This window comes from Phaethon aethereus, assembly GCF_964289735.1.
Source record: "Phaethon aethereus genome assembly, chromosome: 18".
NCBI classification, from domain to species: Eukaryota; Metazoa; Chordata; class Aves; order Phaethontiformes; family Phaethontidae; genus Phaethon; species Phaethon aethereus.
Genome location: NC_138594.1, coordinates 10,852,225 through 10,873,071, shown reverse-complemented (window position 1 = coordinate 10,873,071; position 20,847 = coordinate 10,852,225). Strand labels below are relative to the sequence as shown.

At 38.9% G+C, this 20,847-nt stretch overlaps 1 protein-coding gene across 2 annotated transcripts in view; it reads left to right on the top strand.

Moving 5' to 3' along the window:
- Positions 1-20,847, top strand: part of PRKCA (protein kinase C alpha) — a gene marked incomplete at both ends in the record, with an annotated part of 155,465 nt that overhangs the window by 57,166 nt on the left and 77,452 nt on the right. For both annotated transcript variants that reach the window (XM_082008219.1, XM_082008218.1), the window contains one exon: positions 4,325-4,407. In XM_082008219.1, the coding sequence (XP_081864345.1) occupies positions 4,325-4,407 (83 nt within the window). The remainder of the gene's footprint in view (positions 1-4,324; positions 4,408-20,847) is intronic.

The following is a 20,847-nucleotide window of genomic DNA, read 5'->3' as shown; positions in this document are numbered from 1 at the left end:
GCCACTTCCTTTGGAAGACTCAATACTTGAAACCTAAAAACAAATTATTTAGGCAAGCATATATATATACCTGTTGTTGTTGGGCAAGTAATTATAACACAGAGCTATAGCTTTAAAGTTTGTTTAGATCCAAAGATAATACACGATTTTTATGGTGGTTAAAATTTTATAAATTTATCATTTGAGTTGGGAGAAATGAGTCAAAGATGACTTGAAAAAAAACTCACTGATTTCTCTATAGGCAATAACTGGCAGTTCAGTTAGACACAGGTTTGCAGCTTAATTTGTTTGACTGACTAAATACTGTGGTGTAGTAGAGATACTCAATTCTAATGGAAAGGCTCATCTAACCTGTTCTTTTTCTTCCAAAAGTGGGAGTATGAAAGTGTTTTTTAAATATCTGTTGGACTTTTTGAATACTTCCGAATTGTAAAGTGTGACACTCGTCTTGATATTTTTTCCCCCTAGTTCTTTGGAATGCTTGTGGCTGTGGAGCTCTTCAGACATATGGCTGAATGATGTGTGGGTGACTGGGGCTCAACAGTGGCTTTTCTCTGTTAAAGATCATCTAATAGAGAAGATAGCTGCTGTTGTTTATTACTGTAATATTTCATTTCTGTCTCATCAGTCTGTGTCATACATGAAAGCGCCGGGTAACAGTATTTTTTAGCAGGTAACTTTCACATGACAATATATCATTATAACCTTCGCACACCACGTAATTTAGAAAACAGTTTTAAATTTACAGCCCTGCCTTGTAACTCCAAGTGACTGATGACTATATATATATATAATGAATAACAACGTTTTTCTCAGTACTGTGCACCAACAGAGAAGTCTTGGGTAGAACAAATTGCCCTCCATTATGTATCATAAATCCCACAGATCACGTAATGCATCTTTTGCTTGTTTGCTTTGAGAACGCATTGAGCCCTCCTCACCGCGTTCTTCCTTGTTTTCGTGATGCCCGTTTAGCGCTTCCCGCTCTCTGTAGCGTTGCTGGGAGGATGGCGGGCGAGGGAGCCGCGCGGTAGCCACAGCGTGCCGGTGGAGAGCCAGCCTCAGTCGGTTTTTGCGACACAAGGGCCTGTTTTGTCCTCGCCCTCCCCAGGCTGCTGGGAGAGCGTTTGTCTCCAGCGAGTCCAGAGCTGGAAAGGATGGAAGCTCGCAACCATATTATATATACCACAGATCAAAGTCACACTGTGAAAACGTGAAAATACCGCAGTAATCTTCTTTTCAATTTTAACTGTCAGCCTTGAGAAAACCGCTTGCTCTCAAGCTACTGTGCACAGCGTGTGCCAGCTCGCTTCTGCTTCTGCTCTTGTTAAAACCTAAAGCAACGAGTTTCCTGGCGGCCCCTGCACAGTGCTGTAAGGCCGGGTTCATTCCAAGAAGGTGGCGAACATAACGGGACTCAGTAACGGCTGCAGTAAGGGATGTGAAGCTGTTAACATCTTTTCCGAACAAGTAACAAGTGAGGGGTTATTCTTCATCTTTATTTCTAAAAAAGGGCATGTTATTGTAAGGAGATGACATTTTGTTTCCATTTACCTGAACTAAATAAATTTTTACATTAATTCTGTAGCTCTGTATTGCTTTGTGAAATTAAGAGAACTTTAACAACTAGTGCTAAAACATACTCTAATGGCTGGATATGAAAATGAAGGTTTGGATGTTAAATTTTAGGTATGGAAATGATGGCCGCTAACAAGGGGTTTTAGTTCACCCTTATCCTTTTTCCGTTAGATTTATGACTCCACGAGAGTTGCCTATTCCACTGTTTATTTTTCCGTCAAACTATTTGGTTCTCATTTGGGTATTCTCAAAAGGTGGGATGGGTCTGGTGCTTTTGAATTGCTTACGAAGGAAACAAAGTTCTGTGGAGATGGGTAACCCAGTACAAACACAGCTGGGAAATAAAGAGGAAAGGATTGAGACTGCTGGCGTTGGGGTGCACACAGCAGTCAGTCTATCAGTAGACTGAACAGAAAGGTTTAAGAAGTCCAGTAGTCAGTACTGATAACGGAAGCCTTTAAAAGTGACTTTTTTTTTGAGATGTGGCTTAGAGGCCAAAAGGACAAATGCCGTCTGGTTTAGGAATCGGGGTTTCCACTGTAGTGGGATTAGCATCGTTTTCACAAAAGTTGGTGGCTGAAGTTCGTAACCGCAGAACGAGGCCGTAGCAGAGCGGCACTCTTCGGCCTCCGTCTCTGTCTTGACACTTGCGATAGATCTTACCAGAAACAAGGTCAATATTGTCTCTGGTTGAATGAATTCCTTAACACGCTGTGAGAGGCTGTCAACTCGGAGACAGAATGTGACTATAGTGTGTCAGAAATATTGCCCAAAATAGATACCCCAGTGCAGAATTTTTGTAACGTATGCTCTTCCTGAATAAATGCAGAGTTGGACTAGCCGGGGTCCGGATTTGAAAGGCAGGCATCGGTAAAAAGCAGCTCAGCTTTACAGCCTTTCCAGAGAGATTTCTCTGATCTTTTGCGTAGATTACGATGTTATATTTTGCAACTCTATGATCACTACATACAAAAGTAATTAGTTAACTTTTTTGTTTCCTGAAGGACGTAACAGAACTCCTTTTTTCGTGCGTTTTGCTCCTGCAAACATAAATCAGACTATTGTCCTTAAGAGTGGAAGGTTTGGAACCAAAAATACGCTTTGGAAGTGAAACGTTTTTCAGCTGCAAGTAATATTAATAGTAATTGCCACTTAGTGATCTTTCAGTTGGTAGAAACAAACTATCGAAATGATAATTGTAGGATTCATTGGGATTTAGGTTAATTAACAAACTAGGCAACCAAGTGGGCAGCATGCGTTGAGCCAGAACTGTGGCTCATCTGAAGTCGGCAGAGCTTATCTGGAATCAGTGGAGCAAAGCCCGTTTTATTCCATTTGTCCAAAGAATAAACATATGCCATGTCAGAAATAGAACAGTTGGAAACAATTGCTGCATGAGTTGATGATGAAAAATAGCTGGAGAAAGATAGAAGGGTGATTAGACTTCTTTAAAGCCCGGCGGCTGACTTAGGGGTGTAAATGAAGCCAGCATGGCATTATGGTGGAATCATCGTTGTACGCTGCAGTGGCATGAAGGCGCACTTGATAACATCTTCTTAGCTCTCTTTAAAACACACGTTTTAAATGGGAAAGAGAACCGTTGAAGATGGCTCATGAAATGAGCTGTTTTGAAAAACTGAGAGAATTTAACTTGGTTTCTAGTGAAGCTGAGGAAATTCAGTATTTCCATTTTCCAATCAGTTGAAATCTATTTTATTCTATAGAAGTCTCCTTAAAAATATGGTATTTTTATGTATTGGAAATGCAAAATTTAAAGTGTTCAAGGAATGTGTTATCTGCAAAGAAATTGTGAAATACTTTGATGGTATGGTGTTAATTTCAAGGTTTTCACAATCTTAAATCTAGATTGTTCTGGTTTTTTTGAAATGTGTACCAATTGTGAAGTATCTGAACTAAGCTTAACATTAAGAAGGAAGCTCTAATGAGGGTGAAAAGATAAAATATCTGTTTCTCAAAGCAAGCAAATTGTTCTTTTTATGTGGTATGGGGGGGTATGTATGACCTATCCTTGTGTGACAACCTATAGCCTCTGTCATGTGACATAATTAAATTAAAATAAGCTTTCCTTGTCTCAAAGAAAAAGTTCTTTCAGATCATTCATAAATTTTAAATGGGAGTCATATTGTAATCAGGAGCTAATTTTCTTTTCCCATTATCTCCTGCCATTCTGTGATATGAGAACACTTTGTTCCCTACAACAGTCCTCACTCAGAGCTTTGGCTTCTCATAGAAGTAATTAACTAGTAAAGATATTGCATCTTCATAGACATCTTCACCAAGGCATGCTGGTGAGCAAATCCCATACCCAAGGATAGGTTTTGCTCCAGCTTAATGTTCCTCATTTGTGCTGCCTCCTCTTGCCTGAGTGCACATTGACAGTTCCTATTACAGATACGGATTTACATTCCAGAAATGTGGCTTCATGGAATTGTTCATCCCACACTATATTTTAACACTGTGGGCTGTCTTAAACATTAAAAATTTATCATTGGGTAGAGTCTTTTGATTTTTAAATGTGCATGCTTATTTCCTCTTTAATTATATCGCTTACTTTATGTCTGCCTCTATGTGTTTTTAAAGTTAGGCTTTGCTTTCTTTCATTGACTTACAGGTGAAATATTTGACTAGAAGTTTTATTTCCTCTGTAATTATATTTGTTTCAACAGGGAAAAAACCCCAAACACCCTATGCCATTCTTAACTGTTTGTTTCCCTTTCCTTACCAGTTTGCTGTTTTGTGGTTCATAAGAGATGCCATGAGTTTGTCACCTTCTCTTGTCCTGGGGCTGACAAGGGACCTGACACTGATGTAAGTACATTGACATTTAATACGTTGCTTTTACGCATAGTTTTATGTTGTTACACCTAACTGGGCGAATGCATTACAAACAATATCAGTAGGCTCTTTATGACAGGTAATTGTAGTCCTAGTGGGTTTTAAGTGTTCTGAAGTGAATATTTATGCACTTTAAAGATCTATTTTTGGTAAGAAAAGTAAGCATGAACGCGTGGCCAAGATCGATATCCCTCAGAATACGACAACCCTGAGTGTTTACCCAAGCATGAAGTCAGCTTTCTGTTTTTGTTTGCTTTATGTTGGATGTATGCGATATTAACAATTCCTAGGAAGGGCTGGGGCTTTTTCTGAGCTTTCTTCATAGTCATCTTATCTCAAGGTGTAACTTCAGAATTGACTCTGTTCCTTGTCCTCTCTACACAAGGTTTTATAGCTCCAGTTAGATCACAGTTTAATCTTGAATCAGCTGACTTATCCAAGGTAGGTTTTTGAAATATTGCATTTATGCTTGAGCTAGTATACTAGTCAGGAGACACCTATCTTGCTCCGTCAATACTTCTATACACACGTAGCATTTTTGGTCAACGCCACATCTGCCTACATGGTGAGACACATGTACAAGAATTTTGTGTCACTCTGCTGAAATAATAAACTAATCTTGTTTGTTCCCATAAAAATAACATTTCTTTGGGTTTTATAGATTCCACTTTACAGTGAAATAATTTAACATCTGCTTATGGGAACAATACATTCCAAGTGTTCTTTGTCTGAATGGCTCTGTTTTGTTTCTTATATTCATGCTCTCGATTGTAGGCTATTATCTCCTCTGATGAAATGCACCAGAAGACTTTTCTTGCTAGGTTTTAATGAGCTTCTCATGAGTTCTCTTAATATGCTAGCCATGAGATCAATGAACAGTATATGGGCAGAAGCTGCAAGGGGTTTTAGAAAATTTGCGATGTTAAAAAGTTTTCTTATTTTTAAATTTAAGTACAGGGAAACGTTGAAGAACTGAGAAGTATTTCAAAAGCAGTTTATTTTTTTTAAACATGTCACATCATCCAAATTTAGGTACATAAGAAAAATGGGTAAGTTAAGCGTGTAGATACCCTATTCAGTTTCTCCTGTTCAGCTGATAAAGATAGTAATTTCCAGAGAGCAAACTAGGTCTTAGGTGACCTCAGTCATACCTGTGGTTGGTCTTTCTCCACTGGTTGCAGAGGGAGTTGAGCAGGGGTGAGATCTGACAGTCTTGTGGCAGCACGTTGGAGCTGGTGCAGAAACACTGTTGTCCTCAACATCCATCTCTTCTCTTGCCAACTTTGCCCCTGCCCCCTCCTCACTTACGGAGAGGCATGAGCCCCTCGTGAGCCTGCTCCGGAACAGCACCTTTCCCCAGGGACTGCCTCTCTTCAGTGACTACTGCTTTGGCAACCACTTAGAAGAAACTTCACAGTACTTAAAATATCCTTGTTAAAATCAACTGAATGATACTAAAAATGTAATTGTAACCGAAGCCTGCCTTTCTACCATTCCATCTTTTTCCCTATTCAGTTCTGGTAACTCATGAAATGCTCCATTATTTCATTTGTATCTGTATCTCCAGCCATCTTTTTGGTCTTACTCACTGTTTTGCACTTAGCTCCTTGTCTCAAATTTTCTTTATTTTCATTATCTGCCTCTGCTGCAGTCCTGGTTACGTGTTGCAGTTTGAGACTCAGGGTGCCCAAAAAGGGCATTTGCTCCAGCAGCGAGGTTTGGACCATCTAAGCTGAGGGCCCTGCTGTGTATGGATGCAGTCCGCAGAAGTTCAGGACTTCCATAGATCAAGTCAGGATGTAAGATTCAAGAAGTCAGGATTCAAGCACGGAGCAGGTACATTTGTTACCTGTGCAAAGGTTTGTTAAGCATGTTGAACGGGACCAGGGTGTAGGGAATGCCATTGCAGCCGTGATGCATTCCTCAGGAATTTTGACAGTTACTCAGGGCTGTACATAAAGCATCTCTTTCCCGTTAGCATAGAGCACCGCTTTCTTGAAGGAATTCACTTAACTGAGCTGAGGTCAATTTTTATGGCAGAAGTTAAAGGAAGAGGCGTTTGGCAATAATGCAGTAGTTACAGCACTTGCTTGGAAGCTAATGCAGAGGCTTGCAGGCATTCACAGAGCCCCTCTGTAACGCAGGAAGTCAGTCAGTCCTCGGTCTGGCTTTGCTCAGAGCGTTCCTTAGTGCGTTTTATCAAAGGAGACGCTACTATTTAAAACAACATGAAGGCAGGAGCAAGAAACCGGAATTGTTCTACATGCCCTTCCTTTTCTGAAAGTCTACATAGTTTAACAGTTGAAGTGGTCTTTTTGGAGTTTGGAAGTTGTGGATTTGAAGTGCCTTGAGCTACAGAAAAGGCTAAAATCCGGGTCTCCCCTGTCCCGGTGGGTGTTCTTGTCACTAAACCACCGTACAGAAGGGAGGTGGCAAGACCTGTTCTCTCCCCCTCTCCTCTTTCTGAAAGGAAGTAGCCATAGCCGCTACTTTTTGTTGCGGTCCAGATACCTTTAGGCATCGTCGACCCATTTGCATGCCACAGGCTGGCATTTGGGTGGTTCTCAGAATGGTGTAATTCTTCACGCGCCTATATCGCGTATGCGGGCAGCGCCAGTACCGACGCCGCGCTGCGCCGGGACGTGCCTGCCGCGAAACTCTCACCTGCGTTTGTTAGGGAAAAATTTACATCTCAGGTGAGCGACTGTTATTACCGGCTGAGTAAAGGTCAGTGTTGGAAGGTGGGTGCTAGTGCCAGCGTCGTCCCGAGGGGTATGGCTGCGGCTGTTGCAGCAGCAGACGGGCTGGGTGAAATGCAGCTTCGCTGATGGCAGTGGCACAGAATCGCAGCAACTGCCTGAACAATTAAACAATGTCTGTTTAATTATTCTCTAAATACAGTTCGTACCTACAAGCAATGCATTGCTGATGGGCTTCGGTCAGTCCTAAAACACAAGTAGAATAAAACAATTACATCTAGTTTTATCTTAGTGCTCAGTGGTGATACAAGATGTTAATGAAAGTTATTGTTGATTGACAGTTTGAGCGGTGACACTCATGAGTAGGTCTTCTATAGCATAATGGATGGTTTGACTCTTGAAAGTGTTCTTGATTTATTTTATTTTTTTTTAGACGTGGGTTCTTCAGGGTTTTTCTCCTAAAGCTCATAAATGAGAACACACAGTTGTGTGTGAGACCATTTAATTTTACCACAAATCTCTTAATGGTTATCGAATCTGTTAATGTGGCAGGTTGTTAATAGTCTTTAATATAGCTGACTGCATTTTGTGATTTTCTTTCTTTTTTTTTTTTTTTTTTGGCCTTGGTGATTAAATAAATCAGCCTAATGCCTTATTTTAGTATTTGGGTTACCAAATGATCATTTTCAATATTTACACAGAAGCGATATCTCAAAACCACTTTGAAGATTAAAAGCAAACAGATAATAAATGTTTTATTAAAATTGTTCTGTTAGTGGGTCCTGTTACGCAAAGAGGATGGTAGAATGTTATACTTTAATTTACTGAAATGTTTGACTATAACGTCTACCCTTTTACAGTTCAGTAACTTACTCCTGAGTTAGTACAAGCTTCGTTCTGAAATGGTGTGCTCTAAAGCTTATCATAATATTTAGCAGATCTTTAAATATTAAAAAGTCCTTTCCTAAATTATTTCATGCAGGTGCGTAATTAATTTGCATACTGTAATTCTCCAGCATCTTTGCATGATGTAGCCTTTCCATTAATTATAAGAGTAATATTGTCATTAACAAGACGAAAACTTTCAGGGCAATAATGATAAATTTAAATAATTATATATTATTATAATATCACAGATTATAAGTTTACATTATTATAATATTATCAGATATTATAAGTTTACATTATTATAATATTATCAGATATTATAAGTTTACGTTATTATATATCATCACATATTATAAGTTTACATTATCATGCACCGTCCTTTTAGCGTGAATGAGGCAATCCTTACAAATACGTGGTGAGAACAATTACCGGTTAAATTTGTTTTACTTCACAAAGAGAGCCCGAAGCCTAACGGACGGGCGGGTGCCCCGCGGCGGGTGACAGTCAAGGCTGGAACGCAAAACGTTCCGGTACACAAAACCTCTCCGCTCAGACACAAACCCGCCTAGAGGCGTTCTTGGAGGCACCTCCCTTGCGGCCAAGAGACGCGTCTCTTGCAGGCGCGGGCCCCGCGGAGGCCGAGGCGCCGGGGACGTGGCGGCAAGGGCTCATGCGTAGCCGCGTCTCGGTAGCACGGCGTTGGCGCTGCGTGCCGCCGGGCTGTGGAGAGCTGCTGGGCCCCGGGCCTCTCAGCCACGCGGGAAGCCTCCGAAGGGGAGAAAACCCACCATTTGTAGAAACTTCGCTCCGACGTCCGTGGAGGCGAAATGTGTATCTGTGGCGAAAGGGCGAGGTCGACGTATATCTCTAAAAATAACGCTTATTTGAAAGGGAGAAACGGATTACTTTAAAAATAAACTGTGTGCAGAGAGATTTCTATCATGGAGGTCTTCTCAGAGTTCTTTCTGACGGTTGTTGGCCGCAGCGATGCCCTGCGGGGAGGGGGAGCTCCACCGGCGGTTTCCGCAATTTCTCTAAATATATTTAGCAGTTGCAACAAAAGTTATTTTTTAATTTCTGGATATTTAAGTACAGTCAAAACACCAAAACAGATTTCAGGCTGTGCTATCCACGGGTCTTTTCTTATTTCCTGGCCTTTCTTACGTGCCGCAGAGCTGAGTATTTAATAAACTTTGACTATTTAGCTGTATAAAAGGCCTGTGGGTCTGTATCATGTTAAAAATCATGTACAAATATCGTCTCCTCGTGTAACGTTTTTATGTGCTACAGTATTCGACTGCTGTAAAAGAGGGGATAAATTATTTTTATTACTTTCAGGTTAAATGCCTTCATAAAAGTGAGTGTAAAAGAGGCCAAAGCTTAAAATAGCCCTCTTTTTGCTTTACTCAGACTAACTGAACTGCGAGGTTGAAACGTCTGCTTGTGCCAAAAGGAAAATACTACTTGCGAGTAAAGCGGTTGTCCTTGGCTAGTGCTGAAACGATGGTGTCTGGGGAACAGTGTCCTGTTTCAGATGAAACAAGGATTCACACAATCAAAAAATTTTACTTTTCCTTAATACTTGGCAGGCTGTGAGCACTGATGTCTTAGCGAAATACGGCTCAGGAAGTTGTTTTGTCGCTGTCTAACGGCTCTCTGTAGTTTGAATAGAAATTATTCATCTTCTCTCCAGGGCCAGCTCTTTCATGGTGATGCTACTGAGTACAATTTAACAGCTCCGCTATTTCCAGCCTGCTGCTATTATACGCTGAAGTTACATGAAGCATCATCTCCAATTCGGATACTTGATTTTGGAACATTGCTCGGTGTTTATTTTAAACAGGTGTTCTATTTTAAATCATTGATGAAATAATTTAAAACTTGAGTACATTGCTGTTAAAATATAAGAGCAACTTCAAAAAATGACTACTGCTGTAACTAGCTTTGTTAAGATGTGTTTAATATTAAGGAGTAACTAGTCAAGTTTCTTTCAGAAAGGATACTTTAAAATTGAGAGTTAAATCTTTGTTCCCTTTGTTAATGAACTGTAGTGACCAGAAGGTGTTTTGAAACTGCATGTGATTTATTAAAATGTTCCCCATTTGATGCCACATAGAAGTAAAAAAAATCACCGGTAATTTAGAATAGTGTTTGACTGTATTAATTTTTTTCAGTATAAGTTTATAAAAGTTAATATAGAGTGCACAAGAACTCAGATATCACTGTCTCTGGATCAGCACTATTTTCCTTTCAGATTATAATAATACAGGATCCAAAGGAGGTTTGTGAGCAAAATAAGTAGAAATTAAAAAGTCAAAAAAATCTGAATGAGAGCAAGTGACTGTAGAGGCGATTAAATCTGACACTGCTCCTTAGAGTTGCAGTGAGTTCTTACTATTTAAGCACCTGGAAGAGAATGAATTGATAAGATACACATGTGGGCTTATGCCAAATGAAACAGCAAAGCTATCTCATCCCATTTGGCAGGGTAGCTCATGTCATGGGTGTTGAAGGGGACATATATGGAAAAGATTTTAAAGTCAATAAGCCTCTTGATATTGAAATTATTTGGGAGCTTTGTTATCTTAAGCACATTTGAAAAATCAGTATAAATTTGAACAACTGTGAGGTCCTGTGGCATGCTGCAGGAGCTGAATATTTTCATCAGTGGCTTGGATAGTGGAATAATGTATAGCTACACAATTTGCAGTTGACAAGTAGGGAGGTCTTACAGGAATTCTAGAGAACAGTATTTAAGTTCAGAATTGTTTTCATGTGTTAAGATAAAATTTAAGAAAACAAGTGAAAAAAATCACACTTCAGAGGCAGAAAAAAAAGTCAACATGAACTGACTGTGAAGGCGCCAGTGCAGAAGAAAATGAAGCAGGTCTTTTAGCACTGGCCAGCAGTGCACCTCTGATACAAAGGCGATGAATTTCCTGCAGACATATGCTGGAAATGATTATTCCATTTCTTGGTGAGATGTTTTATGTAGAATTCCACGGCTCTTACAGAGAGGAATGTAGAAAAGAACTAAAATGTTAAGAGTCTTTAAGCATGACCTTTGAATATTTTCCATGTCTGTTAAGTTGTAACCAGGTATCATACGGGCAGCTGGTGGCAGGGAGAATTAATTACATAACAGTGAAGTTTTTTTAGGTATAATGATGGGTAACTGCTGCAATGGGTTACCAAAAAAATAACTTAAGATTTTTGTTTTGGGGTTTACTTCTCTAAATATAGCCGTAAATGTTCTCTGTACCCTCACTGGACCTAGAGGAGAGGCCAGATGAGCCCTGTATGGTTCCATCATGCTCTTCATTTTATGGTTTCTATGGTTTTAGAGTCGGGAGGAAAAAGACTGACGCTCAAAAATTCGTGTGTTGAGGGACCAGTGGGAAGTCATGACTTATAAATGATAATTTACAATATGACAGCAGTGGTCTTGGGTTTGGCCTTAGGCTCGGAGCAGTGTTTATGTCTACATTTACTGCAGTATTAATGCTATTCAGTTTGACGGCTGTGGTTGTGATACAAATGAAGGATCTCCTTCCTTCTGTCACAATTCTATACTAAGCAGGAGTAAATAAATATAATTGGGTTATGCTGAAGGGTTTAGTTTTCTTGACCGCATTTCTTTTTCTGTTCAGTTCCAGGTAATGCTGAAATCATCATAATCTTTTTTTTTTTTAATTCTTTTTTCTTTTTTTTTTCCTCCCAGTGCCTTTTATCCCCCTGCTGTTTACATGTAGGAGGCTGGTTTCAGAATGAAAGAAGATAGCTGCTTTACTGGTCTTGGGAATTGAAAAAAACCCCTCATGAAAAGGAAAGGCAGTATCTGGAAGCATAGTGTTAAAACTATAGAACTAGTTAAAAAGGGATTTTAATCCGAAAGCTTTGCAGTCTTTTTCCAGGGATAATGAAATGCAGCAGCAGGGCATGTCTGATTTGCTTTTAACTATTTGGTTGTTTTTACAATGAAAAGCAGCTATTATCTGTGTTAACCATCATGAGTCACCTGAGCAACAAACAAGCATCATTGATAGATATTACAGCCACCGAGGTGGGTTTTTTTATTGCTAATCTGTATTTTGGATAATAGGCTATCTTGTTCTAGAAACATTTTCTTTTTAATTCAACTAAAAATCTTCTCATTTCATCACAAAAGATACACAAAGACAGGAAGACCTGGCAAGTTACAAAGTTCACCTTGCCAGAACAGCAAAAATGCTCTCTTAGAGAAGCCTGTATGAATTTTTTGAAGTGATTGTTAAAGAGCTCTGTTACAATAAATTGATTAATCTTTCATTGTATACCCCAGAATAAAGAAAATATAAAGCCCCCTCTATTTACAAATTGAGATGCCAACTCAATGTGTCTGTATGTCTGTGTTTTCTAATTAGGAAAATTATTAATCATCATGACTTTGTTTACAATGGGCATTATTAGATGGACCTATTAGATAGGTCATGTTCTTATTATAAAACAATTAATACAAAAAAATACAATTTTTTACTATATTCCTGTTCCTCTTTCCCAAAAAGCGAGTCCTAGGTTACCAAAATAAACAGGATCACAGTCAATGGAGTAAGTACTTTAAAGCAAATTTTACAGGCCAGCAAGGACATTTTTATTAACAAAAATAAGTATTTTATTTCTTGTGATTACCCTGGCTTCATAATCTCTGCAGAATGTCCAAAGTAGTTTATGGACAAATAAAGATTTCATTCTTACGGTTTTGACCTCAAAGGCCTAAAAATTAACTGTAGGGAAAACTCACTTATTTAGCTTTTGTAATTTTTTGAATTGCTTTCAAATGGTAGTGTGCACAGCTGTAATGGCTCATTATGAAATCTGGGTATTTGCTATATTGGCAATGAAACTGCAGTTTGAACAGAATCAGTCCTGAGGTAAGACTCTTCTTAATGGGAGTGAGAGAAATTCAAGAAGGAAATCTACCGAAAAGGGCTCTGTCTATATTGAGTATATATTCTGCTCGTGCTCAGCCGGCACCTGAAGGAGGTTCATGTAGGGAGGAGGAGCCTCAGTTTCCCCCATCCCACCCTTTCGTTGGATAGTCCAGCGCTCTTGAACTGGGACGGCTTTTCTGTCCCTTGACATCCCTCTCGCCTTGCTGGATACTTCAGAATGCAAGTGCTGTTTTCCCACCCATCTCGATAAATAAAATCCAGCCATATGTCACCCTCTCCACCTTATGTTCAGCACCGGTTGGCAGGCGCTGCCTGCGTTCCGAAATTTGCGCCTGCCCTGCCTGCGGGTGTCTTGCCGCTGCTCAGTGCCCAAGCTTATTTAGCGGTCGGCCGGTTCAGTGCTGCTTCGCAGACAGGTTTCACTTGCTCTTAGCTGGCTGTACGGTGCTCGTGGCACTGCTTACCTCGGTGCCTTCACTTAAGTAGTCGGAAGCGGCTTCACAGGTTATTTGAAAGCGGTTCATGTAGTGGAACATGTTTGCATTTATCGTCTACTGAGAATACATTTGTACCTTCTATTCCTAAATTAAAGTGCAGGCTCCTTTTACTGCAACTAAAATGGCTTTTAAGCTAGAGTGAATGGTCCTCAAGAAAAACAGAATTAAATTACAAAGGAACAGGTTCATGAACTTTTGTAACTACATATAATTCCCACCCCTTCCCACTGCCCTGCAGTGCAGTCCCGGAATTGACTCTCTCAGTTTGTCCATCTGCCGAAGATGGATGGGAAAAATTTGACTGTGGTATTGAAAAGAGTTGTATGAACCCTCTCCTTGCACACACCCCACCTACAGGAGATATGTGATGGGTCAGTGCCCACACCAAGTGTGTGACTCCAAGGGCACATTCCCTTAGGTCCTCCATTGCAGCTCGTTAGTCTTTCAGTTTATGGGGCTTGCACCTAAGACACTGGACATGTGGGCTAACTAGTTTTTTGTTACAGTCTCTGAGCTTTGGAAGTTCATAGCTTTTGAAATAAAATTTTAAAATAATCTTTTTTTTTTTATTTTCCTGATCCAGAACAATTCAAATGCTGAATGACTGTGTCATCAAAAATTAGAGCTTATATTTTTATTTTCTAGGCTTTTGCTGTGCAATATGCAGTATAACATAGACAATCCTCCTAACAGTTAATAGTTGAACAGAGACAGTACTGCGGAGAGAGTTAAGAAATGTATATAAATGATGAATCTAAAAATATCAGTCTTTTCATAAGCTAGCATTGGAGAACAATTAGGCAGTGATATTATAAAAGGAGAACTCTCAGCAAAGTTATTCCCCAGTAGTAAGAAGAAAGCTTGTTGATAGGGTTGCAATTTTAGTGGCATTAACTACAACTGATTAAGCAATCTGCTGGCTGCTAATTTCACAATCAAAACTTTCTCTAATTCCCCAAGTTGGAGTTAACATTATTCCAACAGCCCTTATTTTCCAGAGTATATTATTTAGTTGTGTGATTTAAGTGAATTTAATTCTTCCCTCGTCATCTTATACTTTGCAAAAGTTTGTTGTGTCGATCTTTAAACTGTGTGTAAATACGATGACATGATATTGGAGTTTAGTGGGGAAGAATGCTTAAGACTTACTAATAATCTGTTTTCTTACATGAGATGTCATGTGTAAAATGTGCCATAGACATTTCTATCAGGTTCCACCCCCGCAATCGCGTGTTTTAAAAAAGTCTGATTATGGCACACTGAACTTGTTAGCTAGAAGCAGCATATACAGTCACAGGCCACTGAGGAAACCTTGCAGAATGCCAAACGCTTTTAGCGCTGTCTGTTTTTTGAGGTGGCAGTTCTTACACCAAAATTAGATTAAATCTTAATTTGGAATAAAATGAGTGGGCTAATTTTGAAAAGCGCCGCAGATCCCACATGCTGCAAAGAGTTGTAGCATGTGTCACCAGAGAGCATACCTATCTTTGAAAATTATTGGCCCCTATTTCCTCGGGGCGGCGGGAGGAATTTGCTAATGACTGCTGAATTAAACCGGTATAGCCTCTGTTTCTTAATGTAAATCACAGAGCTCCAGTGAACCACGTGTGGGGCTGGGGAAGAGAGAGCCCCTGGTACTTTGTAGGAGAGAGGAAGTTTCTTTTATCAAGGTGTTTTGACCCAGGAGTAGAGGGATGGAAGAGCGAGGAGGGGAGGCAGAGACCCGTCCTGACTGGTGAGAGAGCGGCTGCCACCCATTTCCACCGGCGCTCCGTTTCTCTGATGGGTCCCGGTAACGCGTTTGGGTAGCTTTGCATGAACAAGAACAATCTAGTTGCGTTCTTGAGCACGCTTTCGTTATTTTGGTTGTCTCCTCTTGATGTTCGCTGTCCATTATTGGGGTGATACTCTTAAGAGATCCAAGTAGTTCACAGGTTTTTCTTCAGCCTTTGGAAGAGATAGGATGTGTCTTGAGTAGCCAGTGATAGCAGGGAACGTGTATCAGATGATACCATCATCACAAAATATTTTCTCATTTTTATAATTGGTCAGATTTTTGTAATGACCTAATGCAAGTTGGTGCAACTGCGTATTACCTGCACGGAAAAACAAAATCCTGATGCTTCTGTTGAAGTAACATTATGCCAGTCATGATTCTTTTCATACTTCGATTTCAGCTCTTCCTTGCAGATAAACAAACACTAGCGTGACCCTTGTAATTAATGGAACTTAATCCTTAAAGTACCAGTGATCATAGGCTGACCTCATAAATAAAAAGCAAAAGCATATAATAAATTCTGGTAATAAGAACTTAATAGATATGAGTCAGAGAGTGATTTATTCTTTTTTCTTTTTGTCCCCATGAGAAGGGTACCTGCTGCACTAAGACGTGAAAGAAATTTCTCTGTGTTGGGAAAAGCGTTGTACTCTGTAACAAAGCTACCTTTGGGTCTGTTTCTATGGCAACAGGAGCATCAGACCAGCAAAGAACGGACCAGAAAGGCTCTAAAAGCCTCTATAAAAATAGTTATAAAAAGCATATACATAGCTTTGGCTATTTTTATTTCTTTTGGGCTTTTTTTCTTTTTTTCTTATAAAAAAAAAATTGAGAGTTTTTTGAAACCTGGTTATTATGGTAGGTATTTAGGTTAGACCCTATTGGCACTGGACAACTAGTAGAATAATAGCAAATTATTAACTTCGTGGACATTAATTAAGAAGAGTTGTAGAAAAAAAGTCTCAAATCTAAACTTACTAGAAGCACTATAATTTTTAAAGTGATTTCTGTGTAACTTCTCTTAAAAAAGCATTTTCTGATATTTAGGGTCCTCATTCTTTGTTATAAAAGTTATAATGAGATGGGAAATTATGTATCTTTGGTCTGCAAATAGCCTTTTCACCTATCCAACTAATTGCTTTATTAGCATTAAATTTTATTTTTGGTGTCTAATTGCAAGTATGTGAATTGCAGATCACATCCTGGCAATCTGTGTGGTCAGTATTCTTCTTTTCTTTGTCCTTGTGTTGCCAGAGATTGGGTAAAGACCATGTGAAAAAGAATAAAAAAGCTTTTTTCTTCATCTTTCAAATGTTTAACTATGGTCATTCCAGTAGGAAATGTGCCATCCCCAACACCAAAGAAAAAAGTGTGGAATTAATGCAATATACATCTGAACTTGATGTTAATACTCTGATACTTCTTGAAAATTAAATCTCCTGATCTCTATTTTTAGCCAAGCCTACTTTTACAATGGTTATCTCATTGTTTCACAATTTCAAAGAAAAAAAAAAGCTAGTGAAAAAATGGGATGCGTATTTACTTGTTTTACTTCTGTAGTTGAAATTAACAATCTTTATTTAGAAAAGAAGAAATCTATTGAAAATATTCTAGCTCTAGTGTTTGTGCTTTAGATATTCCTTACACGTGGTTCTAGAGGTGCTTTGCAATGCATTGCTTTTTAGCAGTCCTACTTCAGGAGCTTTGAAAGCACGCAAAAGAAAGTGTCGTGTACATGTCAAATTTATGTGCATAAATAACACAGCAAAACACTGTTGCCATATTATTGAAAGAATTTGCCATGTCATTTCTTTATAGAACTGTGGCACCACTTTTATAGTTCTTATTTCTGGTAATGTCTTTGTCAAGTGGGGAAAAAAAAAAGGCATGATCACATTATTTCAAATGGACATTACTCATACAATGAGTTGGAAAATAGCAAGTGCAGTTGCCTAGTCTGATTTCTTGAAATGAAGAGCAAATCATGATTGTGTGACTGAATAGGGACTTCAATGAGCATAAGTGAGTGGTTACTTTTAGTGTGTTTGTATAAGTAGAGTTTTATAAAAGTTCTGATATATGTTGTCCAAAAGTAGGCTGAAAAGCAACCCGTCTGCTGCAATGAGGTTGGAGGGAGTTGGGAACAGTCAGGCATAACAATATATACAAAACATACATTATATAGGCCATACATACTTACATCTAGTGTTTACGAAGAGGTTTCTTCTGTCACAGATCTCTTTTCTCTAAAATAGTTTTTGAGAATATTTTTTTCCTAGAATCACTTGAAATCTGGCATTATCACAAATTACTGTGTTTTTCCTGAGAAAATACTTTGCATTTAATTAAAGATAATTTGAGTCCTACAATCCTAGCATGCAACAGGAAGAAGACCTGGCTATCTCTTCTTATAAATAGCTTTATGAAATACTTCCTTAGTCAAAATCCACTTTTATTTTTCAAGGTCTGTGTTAGTACCTACAGATTGACCTACTTAGGAATGAATGAGCCATGTTGTATTGTTCAATCTGAAGCCTAAAATCCCATTCTTCAATACACTTTAACGTCATCCTTTTTTAACATATTAAAAAGCTTTTTCCTTCACTTAATTAAAACAAATAAGAATTTTAATAACTAGAGACTTTAATTTATGTGGTTGTTCTCAAAGTTTGTTCGTTTTGTCATGTTGACCTTGTTCAACCAAGTGAAATTCAGTTCTCAATCTTGAGATTTAACGACGTCAATACTTTCTAACGTTGGCAACCAGAATAAGGGAGTTGAACATACTCTGCTGCGTACTGCTGGCATCCGCTGCTGATGCGCCGATAGCTCCCAAACGGCCCTGGCCTCTAAAGGGTGCAAGAGGAGGGAAAATGCTTTTGGAAGAGCAGAAGCAAATAAGATAGAAGAGCAGGGAAAAAAACAGTAGAAATGAAAGCAGTCCTGTAACTTTTAGGAGAAATGTATAATCCCTCAGAGTTTTGTTTAACATCTGTCGCTTGTATCTTCATGTGCCAAGAGCATGATTGGACCATTCATGAAAATAAAAAGAACTGTGCAATCAACAGACTTTGTTCAATATTCCTGCATAAAGGGGATTTGCAATAAATAAAATGAAAGACTTCAGTCAAACGCCAATGGTTGTATATTTAACATGCTTAATTTAGAAACATGCCACACAGAGGTAAAATTAAGAGAAATAGAAATACATGTCTTTTTTTTTTTTTTTTATTTGCTGGAAGTGCATTAGAGAATGAGAGGGGTAGAAAATGTTCTGTTCTACCATTCCAGACAAATCCTTTGCTCTTCTGTGAGAAAATACAGCTGTTTACTGACCTTACAAGCTCAAATCAAATCAAAGTGTTCCTTAGGTGTTCCTTAGTGCTTTGTATTTGGCCACAAGAAAGTCCTCAGGTCAAATGAGGAGACTGCTTCTGTGCCAGAACATATACCTGAACTACTCCAGGGACCCTATCGAGGAGATATGTTGTATATCTAAATTAAGTCACTTTAGTGACATACTAGTCCAGAAATGGCTGCTATAATAAAAGTTTATTTTCAAGTAGTTCTAAAATGAATGGTGGAAAAAATGAAAATGGAACCTTTTTCCTATTAGCTGCCATTGCACTGCATTTTATTTTTTTAATCTATCTGCTCCTGTCACAGTAGTCCATTCACTCAGGTTCATTACTGCTTGTTTTGCCAATACTGTTGGGATATACTCCAAGGATTTGGGTTATTAGTCATTGCAATAAAAGACCAATGCATCTTAATCAATACAGGCTTCCAAAAATAAAACATTTCCTGAAATTGTTCAAAATTATCGCATTTAAAAATCAAGTTCCTCCTTAATAACTGGAAGATTTGGTTTTGTCTTCTGAGAATGTCACACATGAAGATATCTTTAACATGAGATTTTTTAATTTTTTTTAATTAAGGCCTTTTGGCAAAGTTTGCCCAACTCTAAAGAGGACATGAAATTCCTCATCCATGCACACACATCTGACATGCACACAGATACTGTTCATTTTACGTGCTCATTAGTGTTTGTGCTCGCTAGCAGAGTCACAGGAACTGCAAGCAGACACTTGGCTCTTTCGAAAATGAGGCTAATAAATCGTAAACACCTAATCGGGGAGTGTGCGAGCGTGTTATATGCTGTTTAAAATAAGAAGATATATGCTGTTTGCACTGGCTTTTTCTTATGCAGTTGTATGCCTATTTGTGCATAGACGTTATCACCATATATCGTATGGTGATATACTATAATACAGTGATACTACTATAATATGTATATGGTGGTATATGGTGATATACTATAAATACTTTTATTTATAGTACCTATACGTTTAAAAAGCATTACAGTTACACTAATACCTGGATGGAAAAAACCCTCAGTACGGCAAGTAATACGGCTCGGCATACTAGTTTTAAGAAATCACTTGTTTTTCAGGGGAAAACTCTCTATAAATGAGAGCTTCTCTGAACTGAGCGGGCTAACAGCTGAGTGTTGTAAAATGTACTGAGTGCAAAATACTGCTTTGGAAATCTTGATGGTAAAGACAAATTCAGGAAAAGGTCTCAGAAACAGTGGGTTTCTAGGCATTTCTAACATTAGTACAAAATTTGCATCTAAGTCAGCGGGAGTCGTTTCAGTGCTTAATGAACTGTGCTTGAGTTACAAACTCAGTATTTAAACTGTTTAACACAAAAATGGAGAGCATGTAAGATTGCAACTATAATAAAAACTAAAAAGGCGCAAGATGTGCTGCGTTGCATCTACTCAGTTTGGAGCGCTTGAGAACGCAGATTGCATGGAAGCGCTCGGCGCGTCTTCGCGGGCAGAAATACCTTTGGCTTTGGGAGTGACGGAATGAGCACGCGCCGCCGCCGTAGTAACGATGTTGAGTGATGCCTGTGAAACCGGGTAAAAAATTTCTACTACATTTAGTAGGAAATGGAATATGAGATGATACCGTGGGTGTGCTCCCGCTGTCCTTGTGTTTCAGGAGCCACAAAGAGCCACGGAAAGAACTCCCTTCCGCGGGAGGTGTCCCTGCCGGAGCCACGTGTGACCACTGGGATCTCTGCCGGCGACTGCCCGCGCAGAGTCACGGCGATGAGCTGTGCGTTTCGTGAAGTAAACGTGCCCATAGGCACCGTATATTTTGCCTAAAATACAGTGTTAGGCAGTCACCCCCGTCTTTTTTTTTTTTTTTACAAGCTTTGCAGTTTTTATATACATTTTGTTCATTGTGATTAAAAAGAGGTGGCAGTGTAAATGAGGCCAGTGGCAGGAAACAGTTGGTTCCAAAAACTTGCTAGATATTAAAAAGTATACCGGAAAAAATGTTTTAACCGGATTTCTTCAATATCTCCGGTCTTGTGCAAAATCATCCAAGTATAGCCAGTTTTTAGAAGTCTGTTAATGCTATTCTATCTTAAAATATAACAACTTAAAAGTGAAGCCTGTCAATAAAGGGAGAAAACTAATAGGTAGTAATCAAAAAACAAAGAAGAAAATTTAATTAAGTCCTTGCTAATGATATTCCATAATTAGATCACCTTAATGGATGGGTAGAATAATCTATTTAATTGTAACTATAGTTTGTGGTAGAGTA